This window comes from Pristiophorus japonicus, chromosome 8 (assembly GCF_044704955.1).
Source record: "Pristiophorus japonicus isolate sPriJap1 chromosome 8, sPriJap1.hap1, whole genome shotgun sequence".
In the NCBI taxonomy this organism is placed as follows: domain Eukaryota; kingdom Metazoa; phylum Chordata; class Chondrichthyes; family Pristiophoridae; genus Pristiophorus; species Pristiophorus japonicus.
In genome coordinates, this window is record NC_091984.1 from 25,849,784 (window position 1) to 25,871,039 (window position 21,256).

Genomic DNA, 21,256 nt, shown 5'->3' on the forward strand with positions numbered 1-21,256 from the left:
CCAACAAGCTGCTTGTATTGTATAACCCGTGTAAAAGACTTGTGCTGGCATATGATGCGTCGTCATACGGAGTCGGGTGCGTATTACAACAAGCTAACGTTGCGGGGAAGTTGGAACCTGTCGCCTATGCCTCCAGGAGCTTGTCTAAGGCTGAGAGGGTCTACAGCATGATTGAGAGAGAGGCACTAGCGTGTGTGTTCGGGGTAAAGAAAATGCATCAATACCTGTTTGGCCTCAAATTTGACCTGGAAACCGATTACAAGCCCCTCATATCCCTGTTCGCTGAAAACAAGGGGATAAATACTAATGCCTCAGCCCTCATACAAAAATGGGCACTCGCGCTATCAGCGTATAACTATACCATCCGCCACAGGCCAGGCACCGAGAACTGTGCGTATGCTCTGTCGGCTACCATTGCCCACCACGGGAGTGGAAATGGCGCAGCCTGCAAACTTGTTGATGGTGGCGCTGCCTGCAGACCTGCTGATGGTCATGGAAGCGTTTGAAAATGCTAAATCACCTGTCACGACCTGCCAGATTAGGACTTGGACCAGCCAAGATCCTCTGCTGACCCTAGTTTTAAAAAAAAAACTGTGTACTGCATGGGAGCTGGACCAGCATCCCCGTTGAAATGCAAGAGTTAATCAAGCCGTTCCAGCGGCGAAAGGACGAGCTGTCCATTCAGGCAGACTGCCTATTGGGGGATAACCACATAGTGCTACCCAAAAAGGTCAGGGAGATGTTCTTCTGAGTACCAGCGGATTGTAAAGCAGCTAATGTAATGCCTCTGTTTAAAAAAAGGGGACAGACAAAAGGCAGGTAACTATAGGCCAGTTAGTTTAACATCTGTAGTGGGGAAAATGCTTGAAGCTATCATTAAGGAAGAAATAGCGGGGCATCTAGATAGGAATAGTGCAATCAAGCAGACGCAACATGGATTCATGAAGGGGAAATCATGTTTAACTAATTTACTGGAATTCTTTGAGGATATCACGAGCATGGTGGATAGAGGTGTACCGATGGATGTGGTGTATTTAGATTTCCAAAAGGCATTCGATAAGGTGCCACACAAGGTTACTGCAGAAGATAAAGGTACGCGGAGTCAGAGGAAATGTATTAGCATGGATCGAGAATTGGCTGGCTAACAGAAAGCAGAGAGTCGGGATAAATGGGTCCTTTTCGGGTTGGAAATCGGTGGTTAGTGGTGTGCCACAGAGATCGGTGCTGGGACCACAACTGTTTACAATATACATAGATGACCTGGAAGAGGGGACAAAGTGTAGTGTAACAAATATTGCAGATGACACAAAGATTAGTGGGAAAGCGGGTTGTGTAGCGGACACAGAGGCTGCAAAGAGATTTAGATAGGTTAAGCGAATGGGCTAAGGTTTGGCAGATGGAATACAATGTCGGAAAATGTGAGGTCATCCTTGTGGGGGGTGGGGGGGGGGAAACAGTAAAAGGGAATATTATTTGAATGGGGAGAAATTACAACATGCTGAGGTGCAGAGGGACCTGGGGGTCCTTGTGCATGAATCCCAAAAAGTTAGTTTGCAGGTGCAGCAGGTAATCAGGAAGGCGAATGGAATGTTGGCCTTCATTGCGAGGTCCTGCTGCAACTGTACAGGGTATTGGTGAGGCCGCAACTGGAGTACTGCGTGCAGTTTTGGTCACCTTACTTAAGGAAGGATATACTAGCTTTGGAGGGGGGTACAGAGACGATTCACTAGGTTGATTCCGGAGATGAGGGGGTTACCTTATGATGATAGATTGAGTAGACTGGGTCTTTACTCGTTGGAGTTCAGAAGGATGAGGGGTGATCTTATAGAAACATTTAAAATAATGAAAGGGATAGACAAGATAGAGGCAGAGAGGTTGTTTCCACTGGTCGGGGAGACTAGAACTAGGGGGCACAGCCTCAAAATACGTAGGAGCCAATTTAAAACTGAGTTGAGAAGGAATTTCTTCTCCCAGAGAGTTGTGAATCTGGAATTTTCTGCCCAAGGAAGCAGTTGAGGCTAGCTCATTGAATGTATTCAAATCACAGATTGATAGATTTTTAACCAACAAGGGAATTAAAGGTTATGGGGAGCGGGCGGGTAAGTGGAGCTGAATCCATGGCCAGAACAGCCATGATCTTGTTGAATTGCAGAGCAGGCTCGAGGGGCTAGATGGCCTACTCCTGTTCTTGTGTATCTCCACAGCACCCAGCCGGGTATCGTAATGATGAAAGCAATAGCCAGATCCCACGTGTGGTGGCCCGGTATCGACTCTGGCTTTGAGTCCTGTGTACGCCAATTCAGCGTGTGTGCTCAGTTGAGCAATGCGCCCAGAGAAGCACCACTAAGTTTGTGGTCCTGGCCCTCCAGACCATGGTCGAGGATCCATGTCGACTATGCAGGCCCGTTTCTCGGTAAAATGTTCCTGGTGGTGGTGGTGGATGCTTTTTCAAAATGGATTGAATGTGAAATAATATCGGGAAGCACTGCCACCGCCACCATTGAAAGCCTGAGGGCCATGTTTGCCACCCACGGCCTGCCTGACATACTGGTCAGTGACAACGGGCCATGTTTCACCAGTGTCGAATTTAAAGAATTCATGACCCGCAATGGAATCAAACATGTCACCTCGGTCCCGTTTAAACCAGCCTCCAATGGGCAGGCAGAACGGGCAGTAGAAACCATCAAACAGAGCCTTAAACGAGTCACAGAAGGCTCACTCCAAATCCGCCTGTCCTGAGTACTGCTCCGCTACCGCACAAGACCCCACTCACTCACAGGGATGCCCCCGGCTGAGCTACTCATGAAATGGACACTTAAAACCAGACTCTCGCTGGTTCACCCCAACCTGCATGATCAGGTAGAGAGCAGGCGGCAGCAACAAAATGTAAACGATGGTCACGCCACTGTGTCACGGGAAATTGATCTGAATGACCCTGTGTATGTGCTAAACTATGGACGTGGTCCCAAGTGGATCGCGGGCACGGTGATAGCTAAAGAAGGGAGTAGGGTGTTTGTCGTCAAACTCGACAATAGACAAATTTGCAGAAAGCACCTGGACCAAACGAGGCTGCGGTTCAGACTGCCCTGAACAACCCACAGCAGGCACCACCTTTTTCGAGCCAACGACACCACCCTGGGCCAGGAAATCTAACCCATCACGCCAACAGCCCAGCAAGGCCAGGCTCACCCAGCAGCCCTGCAGGGCCAACCACACGCCACCCCAGCGAGGGCACAGCCAACACACCAGAACAGACATTTGTACCGAGGTGGTCCACCAGGGAAAGAAAGGCTCCCGACCGCCTCCCCTTGTAAATAGTTTTCACTTTGATTTTGGGGGGCCGGGGGGAGTGGTGATGTTTATATGTAAAGCATGCACTCACATGTTCCACCGCAAGGGAGTGTATCCCCTGAAGTCCCAAGGGATCCCAGCATCCCTTGGGAGCATTGTATATAAGCCAGCCCCTAAGGCTTGTTCCTCACTCTGGAGTGTCTTAATAAAGATTGAGGTCACTGTTACTTTAACCTCCCTGTGTGCAGTCTTATCTGTGTCAGGAACACAACAAAAACTATTCTCAATCTTTGACCATTTGTTTGCCCCAACAGAGGTAGCAAAATAACGGAATGTTACCTTCATACAAGTGGATAGGCACCATTACCAGAAAGGCTTTGGTGAATGGGCTATTGGTTTGGACTTTTCAATGCTGAATATAATGCAGAATTTGTCATGTTACTGTCTCAATGTGGCTATAACCTAATTGGACACTGCTTGTCTTTCAGAGGGAGAGCTAATTTTCAGTCTGTGAAACATGTCAAAATTAACATCAATATTGATGGCAGCGCCAGGTCACTGCTGAAGAGGAGAAATCTATTGGGTCAAATATGTTCATTGAGGGACAACTGCCTGAGTGTCTGTTTAGCCTTGCCTCATTCAAACGCCCCAATAAATAATTCGATTCCCGTCTTCACGGTAATCTAGTAGGGCAGATTGAAAATAATGGAACGAAAATCAGGCCAGTTCTGTAAATGGCATGTGATCTGTCCTGTTGAAAACCTACCCTACTGTTTTGCTGTCATGGCAATTGCGGGTGGGGGGTGGGTGGGGGAGGGGTGATGTGGTGGAAAGAAGAGGAGAAAATTACCTAATGCCTATTTCCCTTTAAAGAAATTGATACCATGCATGATCAAGTAACATTCGACCAACTCCATTGTTCGAGCAAAGGCTTCATTCTGTCTTTGGTTCTTTTACTTCCATTTTTATGCTTGTATAAATTACGTAAGGGAAGAAGAAATAGATTAGAGAATAATAGACCTATACAAGTTGCCAGCTTCACTGCATACCTGCGAGCGAGAGAGTGCATCATACAAGAGATAGGTACCAAAATAATATAAGTCATGGTTAATTTCGGCTCAATTTTCCCCAAAGCATTTTTTTGGTGTACTTGGAAGAGTTACGCCTAATTTTTTTTTTTTTGCGGGGGGCGCTTAAGTATGCCAAAAAAAAATCTTACGTTTTCCCCGTTGGATGATTTCTTTTTGGCGTGGCGTAACCCGACCTTTAGTTTTGGGGGTGGAGCCTTGATCTTGGCCAAAAAGATTGGGCTGTCATGGTAACCAAGGACACACTGCAAACTGAGGCTGCAAAGTGAAGCATACAGCTAGCTCCCAACACATTAAAAGAATTGAAAAACACATGGCAGCAACTTACCTCCAACCCTGCCCAAAGGGCTTGCCGGTCCAGTCCCATTCTCGGTCCCCGGACACACTCACACTGTCTCTGTGTGTGAGAGAGAGAACCCGGAGAATGGGACCGGACAGCCTTCGGGCGGGGTTGGAGGTAAATTGCTGCTATGTGTTTTTCAATTCTGTGTGTCCGGGCATCTGCTGTGCCGATTTCCTTACCTGCGCCAATTTCCTTAACTCTCGAAGGTTTTTCTGCAGAAGCCACATACGCTGGCCTAAGCACAACTGGAGTAACTCTCAGCTAGCCAAACTTCCCTAAATGGCCAGAATTGGTGTAGGTGGCTGGTTATGCCCCCTTTGGCTCAAAAAAAAAACTGGCCTAAAAAATCATAACTAACTGAGTTACATTGGTGCAAATTGATTGGGGGAAACTGTGGTTTTTCAACTTAGATCAAAAAGAACAGCCTGCTCCAAAAAAACACCACAAATCACTGGGGAAAATTGAGCCCATAGTTTTGATTACCTAAAGGGATTGGAGAGGAAATCTCCAGATTTTCTTTTTTAATTGGCCTCTGGATTTTGATCTAGTTTTTCCCCCGTCTCCCAGAAAACTGCATGGTACCTCGGGGCTAAGGCGTCTTTTAACACGATGCATAAGGCATCACAACTATATGGGATAGGTTAAATCGACCAGCTGGACTTTTCCTGTCCATTTTTGAATGTGCGTATGGTTTGTCTTCCACCATAGACTGATACCAATCCATATCCGCTCCGTTAAATATTCCTGGCCAGTAACTCACCTGAACCCAGAGGGCTTTATCCATAATGGCAAGGTCAGAAATTGCTTCTTTGCATTGCTTTCGTGAAGAATCCAATTGCATTTCTTCTCATCGCTATAACTGCTATGCAGCATCACTGCTGAGAATTCACATCCCAGAAAACCCAGGCACCAACACGAATTCCATTCTAGACCTAGTGGAATTTTACTTGTGCGTTCCCAGGATCCCAGTTCTCCTCTTGTGGTTCACCATTTAAAGTAATGTGGAGAATTTGGGCCGTTTACAATGATCGCTTCCAGAATAGACAACACTGTCCACATCTGTAGTACAGTTCCACATTCTCACATACAAACTAAGTGAATAATTTTGTTCCTCCAAGAAGAGTTGAAGACAACACAGTCAACATTATATTCTCAAAATAATCTTGTAAATCAAACTGGCATAATTGAGTAGAATGGGTCTATATTCTCTGGAGTTTTGAAGAATGAGAGGTAATCTCACTGAAACATCTAAAATTCTTAGAGGGCTTGACAGGGTAGATGCTGAGTTGCTGTTTCCCCGGCTGGAGAGTCTGGAGCTAGGCACCATAGTCTCGGATAAGGGGTTGGCCATTTAGGACTGAGGAGAAATTTCTTCACTCAAAGGGTTATGAATGTCTACCCCAGAGGGCTGTGCATGCTCAGTCGATGAGTATATTCAAGACTGGGATCAATAGATTTTGGGGTACTAAGGGAATCGAGGGATATGGGATCAGGTGGAAAAGCCATGATCTTATTGAATGACTGAGCAGGCTCAAGGGGTTGGATGGCTTACTCCTGCTCCTATTTCTTATGTTGTATCTGCTTGAAGTTTCTAGAAAACTCACAATTCGGTACAATTTGACAATCTGCTTCAGGCAGCAAGGATGATTTGGTGGAGGAAGTAGGGAAATTTCAGATGAATACGATCTGAGGTTTGAGTCCAAGGCATAATTGGTGGAACAGAGTAGGAGTTGTTTAATTCTAAAGATAGTTATGGTGTTGTATGTTGGCAATGCGAGATACTGATCAAAATGGAAACTGTTTCTTTCCCCAGCATTAATCCTGTTTTGGTTTGAGCTGAAAAAGAGAGATGAGTTGATGCTTAGAATGGATGTAAAGCTCTACAGCGATCTGCTTGATCTGAACCTAGAAAAAACCCTCAGTCTCTTGATTTTGGAAATGGAACAGATAACTTCCTGTTTGAAACCATTTGAAATTAGTTCTAGCATACAGCTAGATCTTGCACTGGATATTGTGTCCAAGGTGCCAACAAAAGGCTGTTTAGATGCAGACCATACTAATTAGCACGCAAGAGCACTTTAAAGTGAATAATGCAGTTGGTCAATGCTGGATTTAAATAGGTATTGTATTTAGTCTGAGAATGAACCAGTCAAGTGAGATCAGAATGCCCAAAAATGTGGGGTTTTCTTGTTTTATTTTCTTCCCAGCCAATCCTCCTGATGGCAACTGAAATCAAACCTGAAGGATGATCTATCAAGAAAAAAATGATCAAACTTTGTTCTCTGTACCTTACAGGTCTGTGAAAATTTAATGATCAGATGGCAAACTGTTGCCATAAGAATCTTTCAATGCTTGGGAATTGCTTCGAATGAAAGGACTTTAAAAGCACGATTATAAATCATGTTTGGGGGAAGTTGTCAACTCATACTTGGAATCTTGATAACTCTGCCCCACTCTCTCTGCCACAATTCTGTTGAGATCTCAGCCAGGGTAAATACAGCATTATTGGCTACCTGTTCCATCAAAAATGATTCAAAGATAATGGGTTGTCAGGATTGTAAGAAGTTGCAACACCAATGAGACAATAGGTTATTCTGAAGGCTGCAAATAATGTAAATGTGAAATTTATGCATAAGCACTGAAGAATAATGACAACAACTTACATTTATACAGCATCTTTAACATAGTAATATGTCCCAAGGTGCTTCACAGAAGCGTAGGAACAGGAGTATACAATTCAGTGCCTCGAGTCTGTGCTGTCATTCAATTAGATCATGGCTGATCGATATCTTACCTGCCTTGGTTCCATATCCATTAGTAGCTTTGCCTAAAAAATTTCAGTTTTGAAACTTTCAATTGATCCAGCCGCAACAGCTTTTTCGGAGATCGTTCCAGAATTCAACTACACTTTTTGTGAAGAAGCACTTCCTGAAACCCCCCACTGAAATTCCTAGCTTCAATTTTAAGGTTATGCCTCCTTGTTCTGGTTCCCTCACCAGAGGAAATGGTTTTTCACGATCTACCCTATCATCATCTGAAGCACCTCAATTAGGTCATCGCTTAATTTTCTATACTCAAATTATGTTATCATTCTGGTGAATATACTTTGACACTTAGCTTTGAGGACAGGTTGCATAGACTCGGCTTGATACTTGGAATCATATGATTCTATATACAAGCCTTAGCCTTGGTATCATTCCGGTGATTTCGTGCTGCAGCACCCCACCCCCCCCACCCCATGGCCTTCATGTTCCTTCACCCTTCCTGAGGTGCAGAGCTAAATGCAGTATTCCAGATGCGGTGTACCCAGAGCTTTATACAACTATAGCATTACTTCCATCCTGTTGTATTCCAGCCCCCTGAAGATGAAAGCTAACATTCCATTAGCTTTTTAATTTTTGTTGTAGTTGTCTACTGTGATTTTAATGATTTCTGTATATGGATCCATAAATCTCTCTGCTTCTCCACTGTGTAGCTTCTCACCATTTAGAAAATTTTGATCCATCGTTCTTGGGTCCAAAGTGGATGACTTCACACTTCCCCACGTTGAGTTCCATCCGTCACAGTTTTGCCCATTCATTTAATCTATCAATGTCTCTTTGCAACTTTCTTCTCCCATCTACACAACTTACTGTGCCACATAACTGTTGTCAACAAACTTAGATTATACAGCTCTCTGTTCCTTCATCTAAGTCATTTATACATGTTGTGAAAAGCTGAGGCCTAATATACAGATCCCTGAGAGACACTCGTCACATCCTGCCAATTGGAGTACATACCCATTATCCCTACTCTCTGTCTCCTACCTCCTAACTAATTCCCTACCGATATTAAAAGGTTGCCTCCAATTCCATACACTTCCATTTTCCTAGCAGTCTTTTGTGTGGAACCTTATTGAATGCCTTCTGGAAGTCCATATAAATAACATGCATCAACATTCCTTTATCTCCCACATTAGTGACCACTTCAAAAAAATTGAACTCAATTTAGTTAGTCATGACTTATCCTTTACAGATCCATGCTGGCTCTCTGATCCATTCATATTTGTCCAAGTGTTCAGCCATTCTGTACCTAATAACAGATTCTAGTAACTTCCGCACAAAAGATGTTAGACAAATAGATCTCTAATTTCCTGGTTTATCTCCCACCCTTTTTAAATAATGCAGTGACATTGGCAATTTTTCAATCCAAGGGGATAACTTCTGAATTGAGAGTTTTGAAAGATCATGACTAAAGCATTTACAATTTCATCGCCTGCTTATTTTAATATCCTGTTTTTTTTATTTGTTCAAGGGATGTGGCTGTCACTGGCAAGGCCAACATTTATTGCCCATCCCTAATTGCCCTTGAGAAGATGGTGGTGAGGTGAGCCGCTGCCTTGAACCGCTGCAGTCCGTGTGGTGAAGGTATTCCCACAGTGCTGTTTGGGAGGGAGTTTCAGGATTTTGACCCAGCAATGATGAAGGAACGTTGATATACTTCCAAGTCAGGTAGTGTGTGACTTGGAGGGGAATGTGGAGGTGGTGGTATTCCCATGCGCCTGCTGCTCTTGTCCTTCTAGGTGGTAGAGGTCGCGGGTTTGCTGACGAAGCCTTGGCGAGTTGCTGCAGTGCATCTTGTAGATGGTACACACTGCAGTCATGATACGCTGGTGATGGAGGGTGTTATGTCTTTAATACTTTTATGAATGACTCCACGAGGTCTAGTATTGTACTTGAGCTGTTGTGACCTTAGTCCCATTTATTGTAACTCCAGAGTGAGGCACAAGCATGGTGGGCAGCCTTTTATACTGAACCCCGCACACCTATGCAGGTGACCCTCGGGTCTCCCACCACAGTGCCCTCTGGTGGCACACCTTGTGTGACTATACAGTTAGTATACATGGTCTACATACATGACAGAGGGAGTGAATGTTTAAGGTGGTGGATGAGGTGCAAATCAAGTGAGTTGCTTGAACGTTGTTGGAGCTGCACTCATCCAGGCAAGTGGAGAATATTCCATCACACTCCTGACCTGTGATTTGTAGATGGTGGAAAGGCTTTGGGGGAATAAGAGATGAGATACTCACCGCAGAATACCTGGGCCTCTGACCCGCTCTTGTAGACACAGTATTTATGTGGCTGGTCCAATTTGGTTTCTGGTCAATGGTGACCCACAGGATGTTGGGGGATTTGGCGATGGTAATGCTGTCAAGGGGTGGAGGTTAGACATAGCCATTGCCTGGCACTTGTGTGGCTCGAATGTTACTTGCCACTTATCAGCCCAAGCCTGAACATCATCCAGGTCTTGCTGCGTTCGGGAATGGACTGCATCATTATCTGACGAGTTGCAAATGGAACTGTGCACTGCAGTCATCAGCGAACATCCCTACTTCTGACTTTATGATGGAGCGTAGGTCATTGATGAAGCAGCTGAAGATGGTTGAGCCCAGTACATTGCCCTGAGAAACTCCTGCAGTGCTGTTCTGGGGCCGAGATGATTGTCCTCCAACAACTGCAATCATCATCCTTTGTGCTAGGTATGACTCCAGCCAGTGGAGAGTTTTCCCCCTGATTCCCATTGACTTGAATTTACTAGGGCTTTTTGATGCCGCACTCGGTCAAATGCTGCCTTGATTTCAAGGGCAGTCACTCTCTCTCCTCGCTTCTGAAATTCAGCTATTTTGTCTGTGTTTGGACCAAGGCTGTAATGAGGTCTGGAGCCGAGAGGTCCTAGCGGAACCAAAACTGAGTTTCAGTGAGCAGGTGAGTAAGTGTCGCTTGATAACATTGTCCACGACACCTTCCATCAATTGATTGAGAGTAGACTTAAAGGGTGGTAATTGGCCAGATTGGAATTGTCCTGCTTTTTGTGGACAAGGCGTACCTGGGCAGCTTATAGAGGCGTGGCTAGTTCTGGATCACAAGTCTTCAGCATGAAAGCCAGGATGTTGTCAGGCCCATAGCCTTTGCTGTATCCAGTGCACTCAGCCATTTCTTGATCACGTGGACTGAATCGAATTGGTTGAAGACTGGCTTCTATAATTGTGGGGACCTCGGGAGGAGGCCGAGATGGATCATCCATGAAGCACTTCTGGCTGAAGATGGTTGTAAACGCTTTAGCCATGTCATTTGCACTCATGTGCTGGGCTCTGCCATCACTGAGGATGGGGATATTCATGGAACCTCCTCCTCCCGTTAGTTCTTTAATTGTCCATCGCCATGTACAATTGCACGGCTTTGATGTGATCCGTTGATTGTGGGATCCCTCAGCCCCTATTTCAAAAAGGGGGCAGAAAAAAGCAGGAAACTATAGAACAGTTAGCCTAACATCTGTTGGGAAAACGCTGGAGTCCATTATTAAGGAAGCAGTAGCGGGACATTTGGAAAAACACAATTCAATCAATCAGAGTTAGCATGGTTTTATGAAAGGGAAATCATGTTTGACAAATTTGCTGGAATTCTTTGAGGATGTAACTAGCAGGGTGGATAAGGGAGAACCAGTAGATGTGGTGTATTTGGATTTCCAGAATACATTCGATAAGGTGTCACATAAAAGGTTACTGCACAAGATAAGAGCTGACTGGGTTGGGGGTAATATATTAGCATGGATAGAGGATTGGCTAACGAACAGAAAACAGAGAGTCGGGATAAATGGGTAATTTTCCAGTTGGCGAACAGTGACTAGTGGGGTGCCGAAGGGATCGGTGCTGGGGCCTCAACTATTACAATCTACATTAATGACTTGGATGAATGGACCGAGTGTAATGTAGCCAAGTTTGCTGATGATACAAATGTGGGTGGAAAAGCAAGTTTTAAGGAGGACACGAATAATTTGCAAAAGGGATATAGACAGGCTAAGTGAGTGGGCAAAAATTTGGCACATAGAAACATAGAAATTTACAGTGCAGAAGGAGGCTACACGGCCCTTGGTCAGTAGCCCTAAAGGTTACATATAAACCTATGAACAATGACGGAAAGGTAAAGAGCACCCAGCCCAACCAATCCGCCTCACCATAACTGCGACACCCTTTATACTAAAACATTCTATACTCCACCCCAACCGGAGCCATGTGATCTCCTGGGAAAGGCAAAAACCAGATTTTTAAAAAACAGGCCAATTTAGGGAGGAAAAAATCTGGGAAAATTCCTCTCCGACCCATCCAGGCGATCAAAACTAGTCCAGGAGATCACCCTAGCCATATTCTATTTACTGCAGCACTTTCCATTATATTTGCTCCATCCAACAAACATCCAGTCTAATCCCAATTACCAGCTCCAAGTCCATAACCCTGCAGGTTGCTGCACTTTAAGTGCCCATCCAGCCATCTCTTCAAAGTGGTGAGGGTTTCTGTATCCACCACTCTTCCAGGCTACGAGTTAAAGATCCCCACAACCCTCTGGGTAAAGAAGCCCCCCTCAAATCCCCTCTAAACCTTCCACCAACCACCTTTAAAACTGTGCCCCCTCATAATAGACCCCCCCCCCCACCCAAACCAATGGAAATAGTCCACTATGTCCAAGCCCCACAATATTTTATACACCTCAATGAGGACTCCCCTCAACCTCCTCTGTTCCAATGAGAACAAACCCAACCTATCCAATCTGTCCTCATATCTAAGATTCTCCATTCCAGGCAGCAACCTGGTAAATCTCCTCTGCACCCTCCTTACTGCAATCACGTCCTTCCTATAATACGGCGACCAGAACTGCACACAGTACTCCAGCTGTGGCCTAACCAAAGTATTATACAATTTAAGCATAACCTTCCTGCTCTTAAATTCTATGTCTCAGCCAATAAAGGCAAGCATTCTGTATGCCGCCTTAACCACCTTATCCACCTGGCCTACTTTCAAGGATCTGTGGACAAGCACTCCAAGGTCCCTTTGTTCATCTACACTATTAAGTGGCCTACCGCTTAATGTGTATACCCTTTCCTTATTAGCCCTCCCAAAGTGCATCACCTCACACACTTTTTTTTTTTCTGAATTAAATTGCATTTGCCATTGCTCTGCCCACTTGACCAATAGATTGATATCCTCATGCCACCCATGAGGTGGGTAGCGTTACTGGTTAAAGAGGAGATTAACACAAATAGTAAGGAAGGACATTAGCGTGAATGATGTGGAATCTATATGGGTAGAGCTGCGAAACACCAAAGGGCAGAAAACATTAGTGGGAGTTGTGTACAGACCACCAAACAGTAGTAGGGAGGTTGGGTACAGCATCAAACAGGAAATTAGGGATGCGTGCAATAAGGGTACAGCAGTTATCATGGGTGACTTTAATCTGCATATTAATTAGGCTAACTAAACTGGTAGCAATACTATGGAGGAGGATTTCCTGGAGTGTATAAGGAATGGTTTTCTAGACCAGTATGTCGAGGAACCAACCTGAGAGCAGGCCATCCTAGACTGGATCTTGTGTAACGAGAGGGGATTAATTAGCAATCTGGCTGTGCGGGACCCCTTGTGGAAGAGTGACCATATTGTGGTAGAATTCTTCATTTAAGATGGAGATTGACAGTTAATTCAGAGTCTAGGGTCCTGAACTTAAAGAAAGGTAACTTCGATGGTATGGGATGTGAATTGGCTAGGATAGACTAGAGAATGATACTTAAAGGGTTGACTGTGGATAGGCACTGGCAGACATTTAAAGATCACATGGATGAACTACAACAATTGTACATCCCTGTCTGGCGTAAGAATAAAAAGGAGAAGGTGACTCAACCGTGGCTAACAAGGGAAATTAGGGAAAGTGTTAAATTCAAGGAAGAGGCATATAAATTGGCTAGAAAAAGCAGCAAACCTGAGGACTGGGAGAAATTTATAATTCAGCGGATGAGGACTAAAGGTTTAATTAGGAGGGGGAAAATAGAGTATGGGAGTAAGCTTGCAGGGAACATAAAAACTGACTTCAAAAGCTTCTATGGATATGTGAAGAGAAATAGATTAGTGAAGACTAATGTAGGTCCCTTGCAGTCAGAATCAGGGGCATTCATAATGGGGAACAAAGAAATGGCAGACCAATTGAACAAATACTTTTGGTTCTGTCTTCACTAAGGAAGACACGAATAACCACCTGAAAATACTAGGGGACTGAGGGTCTAGGGAGAAGGTGGAACTGAGGGAAATCCTTATTAGTCAGGAAATGGTGTTGGAGAAATTGAAGGGACTGAAGGCCAATAAATCCCCAGGGCCTGATGGTCTGCATCCCAGACTACTTAAGGAAGTGGCCCTAGAAATAGTGGTAGTCACTTTCTAACATTCTATAGACTCTGGTTCAGTTCCTATGGATTGGAGGGTGGCTAATGTAACCCCACTCCTTTTTTTTAAAAAAAAAGGATGGTGAAAGAAAACTGAATTATAGACCGATTAGCCTGATATCGGTTGTGGGGAAAATGTTGGAATCAATTATTAAAGATGTAATAGCAGCGCATTTGGAAAGCAGTGACAGGATAGGTCCAAGTCAGCATGGATTTATGAAAGGGAAATCATGTTTGACAAATGTGTTAGAATCTTTTGAGGATGTAACTAGTAGAGTGGATAAGGAAGAACCAGTGGATGTGGTGTATTTGGACTTTCAAAAGGCTTTTGACAAGGTCCCACACGAGAGATTGGTGTGCAAATTTAAGGCACATGATATTGGGGTAATGTATTGACGTGGATTGAGAACTGGTTGGCAGACAGGAAGCAAAGAATAGGAATAAATGGGTCCTTTTCGGCATGGCAGGCAGTGACTCGTGGGGTACCACAGGGTTCAGTGCTGGGACCCCAGCTATTTACAATGTACATTAATGATTTATACAAAGGAATTGAATGTAATATATCCAAGTTTCCAGATGACACTGAGCTGGGTGGCAGTGTGAGCTGCGAGGAAGATGCTAGGAGGCTACAGGGGGACTTGGACAGGTTAGGTGAGTGGGCAAAATGCATGGCAGATGCAGTACAATGTGGATAAATGTGAGGTTATCCACTTTGGTTGCAAAAACAGGAAGGCAGATTATTATCTGAATGGTGACAGATTCGTAAAAGGGGTGGTGCAACGACACCTGGGTGTCATGGTGCAGCAGTCATTGAAGCTAGGCATGCAAGGACAGCAGGCAGTAAAGAAGGCAAATGGCATACTGGCCTTCAAAGCGAGGGGATTTGGGATTTGAGTATAGGAGCAGGGAGGTCTTACTGCAGTTGTACAGGATCTTGGTGAGACCACACCTTGAATATTGTGTGCAGTTTTGGTCTCCTAATCTGAGGAAGGACCATTCTTGCTATAGAGGGAGTGCAGTGAAGGTTCACCAGACTGATTCCTGGGATGGCAGGACTGACATATGAAGAAAGACTGGATCGACTAGGCTTATATTCACTGAAATTTAGAAGACTGAGAGGGGATCTCCAAGAAACATATAAAATTCTGATGGGATTGGACAGGTTAGATGCAGGAAGAATGTTCCTGATGTTGGGGAAGTCCAGAACCAGGGGTCACAGCCTAAGGATAAGGGGTAAGCCATTTAGGACCGAGATAAGGAGAAACTACGACTTTCAGAGAATTGTGAACCTGTAGAATTCGCTACCACAGAAAGTTGTTGAATCCAGTTTGTTAGATATATTCAAAAGGGAGTTAGATGTGGCCCTTACGGCTAAAGGGATCAAGGGGTATGGAGAGAAAGCAGGAATGGGGTACTGAAGTTGCATGATCAGCCATGATCATATTGAATGGTGGTGCAGGCTCGAAGGGCCAAATGGCTGACTCCTGCAATACATTCTATGTTTCTATGATTTTCCTCTTCATTATCAATCACACATCTGATTTTAGTGTTGCATGCAAACTTCTTAATCATTCTCCCTATATTCAAATGTAAATCATTGATATATACCACAAAAAGCAAGGGACCTAGTACTGAGCCCTGCGGAACCCCACTGGAAGCGTCCTTCCAGTCACACAAACATCCATCAATCATTACCCTTTGCTTCGTTCCTTCAAGCCAATTTTGGATCCAACTTGACACTTTGTCCTGTATCCCATAGGCTTTAACCTTCATGATCAGTCTACCATGTGGGACCTTATCAAAAGCTTGCTAAAGTCTATATATACTTCATCGTACGCACTACCCTCATCGACCCTCTTGGTTACCTCTTCAAAAAATTAAATCAGTTTAGTCAGACACGATCTTCCTTTAACAACGTGCTGACTGTCCCTAATTAATCCTTGCCTTTCCAAATGCAGATTTTTACTGTCTTTCAGGATTTTTTTCCAATAATTTTCCCACCACTGAGGTTAGGCTGACAGGTCTGTAATTACTCGGCCTGTCCCTTTCTCCCTTCTTAAACAAGGGTACTACATTAGCAATCCTCCAATCCTCCAGCACCATGCCCATATCCAAAGAGGACTGGAAAATGATGGTCAAGGCCTCTGCTATGTCCTCTTTTACTTCGCTCAACAGCCTGGGATGCATTTCATCCGGACCTGGGGACTTATCTACTTTCAAAGCTGCTAAACCCCTTAGTACTTCCTCTCTCATTATATTTATTTCATCCAGAATATCACACTCCTTGCTAGCATTATCTGCATTGCCCCTTTCGTTTGTGAAAACAGATGCAAAGTATTCGTTAAGAACCCTCCCAACATCTTCCACCTCCACACAAAGATTACCCTCATGGTCTCTAATAGGCCCTACCCTTTCTTCAGTTACCCTCTTACTCATAATATATTTATAGAACATCTTGGGGTTTTCCTTAATTTTACTGGCCAAGAATTTCTCGTGCTCCCTCTTAGCATTCCTAATATCCTTTTTAATTTTGCCTCTTAACTTTCTATATTCCTCTTAAGATTCTATAGTATTTAGCCGTTGAGATATGACATAAGCGTCCCTTTTTTTCTTAATCCTCCCCTGTCAGTCCCTAGACATCCAGGGAGCTCTAGAATTATTTTTACCAGCCTTTGTCTTTAAGGGCACATGTTTGGCCTGAGCCTTCTGGATCTCCTCCTTAAATGCCTCCCACTGTTCCAACACTGATTTACCCACAAGTAGCTGTTTCCAGTCCACCATGGCCAAATCACTCCTTAACTTAGCTTTTCCCCAATTCGGAACTTTTATTTCAGGCTTATTCTTGTCCTTATCCATAACCAACTTGAATCTGACTGAATTATGGTCACTGGCACCTAAGTACTCTCCCACTAATACCCCTTCAACCTGCCCAGCTTCATTCCCCAAAACTAAATCCAAGATCGCCCCCTCTCATGTTGGGCTTGCTACATACTGACTAAAAAAAGTTCCCTTGAATGCATTTCAAGAATTCCGCACCCTCTATACCCTTTACACTAAATTTGTCCCAATCAATATTTGGATCGTTAAAATCCCCTACTATTATTACCCTATGGTTTTTGAACTTCACAGCAATGCCTACATATTTTCTCCTCTATCTCCCTCCCACTGATGGAGGGTCTATAATACATGCCCAGCAGTGTGATCGCCCCTTTTTTTATTCTTCAATTCGACCCACATGGCCTCATTTGTTGATCCCTCTAACATATCATCCCTCCTCACCGCTGTAATAGTTTCTTTAATCAGTACCACGACACCCCCCCCACTTTTTACCCCCCTCTCTATCCTGTCTAAAAATCCTGTAGCCAGGAATATTGATCTGCCAAACCTGCCTCTTTCAGCCATGTTTCTATAATGGCTATAATGTCATACTCCCAAGTGTCTACCTGTGCTCTTCATTTATTCGCTATACTCCTTGCATTAAAGTATATACCATTCAGCACAGGAAGACCTCCTTACTTACTACATACCTGTTTCCTCTGTCTTACAGATTTGCTTTCTAGATTCTTGCTATCCAATTTCAGCTTTACTTCCTTCTCTTTTGAATTCGTTCTCAGGTTTCCATCCCCCTGCCAAGCTAGTTTAAACTCTCCCCAACAGCACTAGCAAGGCCCGCGAGGTTATTGGTCCCGGCATTCTTGAGGTGCAATCTGTCCGGTTTGTACAGGTCCCATCTCCCCCAGAAGCGGTCCCAATGCCTCAGAATTTAAAGCCCTCCCTCCCTCCTACACCAACTTTCCAGCCACGTGTGCATCCTCTCTCTCCCATTCTTATACTCATTAGCACATGACACTGGTAGTAACCTGGAGATTACTACTTTTTGAGGTCCTACCCTTTAATTTTCTTCCTAGCTCCCTGAATTCTTCCTGTAGAACCTCATCCCTTATTTTACTTATGTCGTTGGTCCCGATATAGACCATAACCTCTAGCTGTTTCCCCCCCCAAGGATGCCCTGCATCTGCTCTGTGACCTCCTTGACCCTGGCATCAGGGAGGCACAAAAACATTCGGGAGTCACGTCTGTTCCCCTACCTATTGAATCCTCTCACTTGGGCTCTTTTGTTCTTCGTCCCTCCCCCCTGCAGCTGAGTCACCCATGGTGCCTTGGAATTGGCTCTGGTTGTACTCCCCAGAGACACCATCGTCGTTACCGATACTCAGAAGTGAATATTGGTTTGAAAGCGAGATGAACTCACGGGGGGACTCCTGCGCTACCTGCCTAGCACACTTACTTCGTCTGGTGGTCACCCACTTCCCCTCTACCTGCACGCCTTTAAGCTGCGGGGTAACCACCTCCTGAAATGTGCTATCGACGTAGTTCTCAGCCTCGTGGATGCACCTTATTGACTCCACCCGCTGCTCCAGCTCCGAAACGCAGAGCTCGAGCAGTTGAAGCTGGAAACATCTGCACACATGCTTGTCTAGACTGTGCGAAGCGTCCAGGACTTGCCACATGCCGCGGGATGTGCACTCCATGGGACTGAGCTGCACTGCCATCCCCCTAGTTAGCCTTATCTAGTTTAAAATCTACTTAAAAAGAAATAGAAAAATGAGAGCTACTTACCAACTCACCTCACCTCACCGACCTCTGTGGCCTCCAGACTCACCGGCCTCACGGCCTACCGACTCGCCAACCTCACAAGGCCTACCGACTTGCCGACCTCCTGACTCACCTATTTGCCGACCTCCCGATTCACCGACTTGCCGACCTCAGTGCCTTACCGACTGATCGACCTCCCGACTCGCCGACCTCACGGCCTACCTATTCGCTGACCTCCCGACTGGCCGACCTCGGGGGCCTTGCCGACTCGCCGAGTTCCCGACTCGACGATCTCGGCCTTACTGACTCGCCAACCTCCTGACTTGCCGATGGAGTTTAATGTGGGAAAATGTGAGGTTATCCACTTCGGCATAAAAATAGAAAAGCAAATTATAATTTAAATGGAGAAAAATTGTGACGTGCTGCTGTACAGAGGGACCTGGGGATCTTTGTGCATGAAACACAAAGTGAGTATGCAGGTGCAGCAAATAATCAGGAAGGCAAATGGAATGTTGGCCTTCATTGCAAGGGGGCTAGAGTATAAAAGCAGCAAAGTCCTGCTACAACTGTACAGGGTATTAGTGAGGCAACACCTGGAGTACTGCTTACAGTTATGATCTCCGTATTTAAGGAAGGATATACTTGCATTGGAGGCTGTTCAGAGAAGGTTCACTAGATTGATTCTGGAGATGAGGGGGTTAACTTATGAAGGTTGAGTAAGTTGGGCCTATACTCGGAGTTTCAGAAGAATGAGAGGTGATCTTATCAAAACATATAAGATAATGAGGGGGCTCGACAAGGTGGATGCAGTGAGGATAATTCCACTCATAGGGGAAACTAAAACAAGGGGCATAGTCTCAGAATAAGGGGTCGCCCATTTAAAATGGAGATGAGGAGGAATTTCTTAGGGTTGTAAATCTATGGAATTCTCTGCCACAGAGAGCTGTGGAGGCTGGGTCATTGAATATATTTAAGGCGGAGACAGACAGATTTTTGAGCGATCGAGGAATAAAGGGTTATGGAGAGCGGGCGGTAAGTGGAGCTGAGTCCATAATCGGATCAGCCATGATCTTATTAAATAGCGGAGCAGGAATAGTGGCCTACTCCTCCTATTTCTTATGTTATGCTCTTCTGCATTCCTCATTGAACCAGGGTTGGTCCCCTGGCTTGATGGTTATGATAGAGTGAGGGATATGCCGGGTCATGAGGTTACATATTGTGGTGAATTATAATTCTACTGCTGCTGATGGCCCACGTCGCCTCATGGATGCCCAGTTTTGAAATGCAAGATCTGTCCTGAATCTATCCCATTTAGCATGGTGGTCATTTGCAACAGGTAGATTGGTGAAGACAAGGTCAAGTAAGTTTTTCCCTTGTGTTGGTTCTCCTCCTGGCGCAGCCTTAGTCTGATAGCTATGTCCTTAAGGACTCAACCAGTTTGGTCAGTAGTGGTGCTCCCGAACCACTCTTGGTGATGGACATTGGAGTTCCCCACTCAGAGTACATTCTGTTCCCTTACTTCCCTCCGTGCTGCTTCCAAGTGGTGGTCAACATGGAGGAGATTCATCAACTGAGGGTAGGTGGTATCAGCAGGTTGTTTCCTGGCCCATGCTGGAGTTGAAGCTATGAGACTTCATGGGATCCAGAGTCAATATTGAGGGCTCCCATGGTCACTCCCTCCCGACTGTATACCACTGTGCGGCCACTTCGGGTGGGTCTGCCCTGCCGGTGGGACAGGACATACCCAGGGATGATGATTCTGGGTCATTGGCTGTGTGTATGACTGTTGGGCTGTTGCTTGACTAGTCTATGGGACAGCTCTCCCAATTTTGGCACAAGTCTGCAGATGTTAGTGAGGAGGACTTTGCAGGGTCGACTGGGCTGTTGTCGTGTCTTAAGCCGTTGCTGATGTCGATGGCGGGTGATCCGATGGGAATAGGCTATGTCTCAGTGCATGGCTTTGACACCACAGAAGTGTATAAATGCAGTACTGTATCAAGCCAAGTTGGACCGCCTGGGTAATAAACTTCAAGTACTCTTTTTTCTTTTTTTAAAAAAAAACACACGCAAAATGTTGCTGTCAACACCTCTAACATTTACTGACTGGAACAGAGCTCAACATTTCCTGTATTCATGCATGACTGCTCGCTCCTGACCACACAAATCTCTCCAGCCACTATAAAGTATAAATAACGTGCCTCTAGCTATGAATATGTAATTATAGCCTTTGTAATTCAATGTGTTGGAAAAAGTTCTGCTCAGTCTTGGTTAATGTAGAAGATACATTGAGGTGTAGGATATGATTTATATTTGACTATGCTGACCATGGAAGTGAATATGTTACTGATCATTATTCCTATTTTGTTTTGACCAATGTTGGTAACTTTAATGAACATCAAAAACGTTTTAGGGGTGTGGTTGTCATGCTCTTAAAATCAGCAGGAGCTAAGTTTTTAATACAATTGATTTTCTGAGTTTTATGTTTCAATCTTCTCTTGCAAGAAAAAAATGGGCAACCACGAATACAGAGATACCCAGGAGTTTGCTGCAGATGTGAGATTAATATTTTTGAACTGCTACAAGTATAATCCACCAGACCATGCAATAGTAGTTATGGGCCGAAAACTTCAGGTAAGAGTATAGTGTATCCATTCATAAAATATAAAACTATTTAAACTATTTGCATTTCAAAATG

The 21,256-nt window shown here is 44.7% G+C and overlaps 1 protein-coding gene across 1 annotated transcript in view; it reads left to right on the forward strand.

Annotated features, from left to right (window-relative positions):
* The window catches only part of LOC139268440 (bromodomain-containing protein 3-like), a 153,506-nt gene that overhangs the window by 106,653 nt on the left and 25,597 nt on the right, over window positions 1–21,256 (forward strand). Inside the window, exon 8 of the mRNA XM_070886594.1 lies at window positions 21,064–21,192. Coding sequence (XP_070742695.1) covers window positions 21,064–21,192 — 129 coding nt within the window. The remainder of the gene's footprint in view (window positions 1–21,063; window positions 21,193–21,256) is intronic.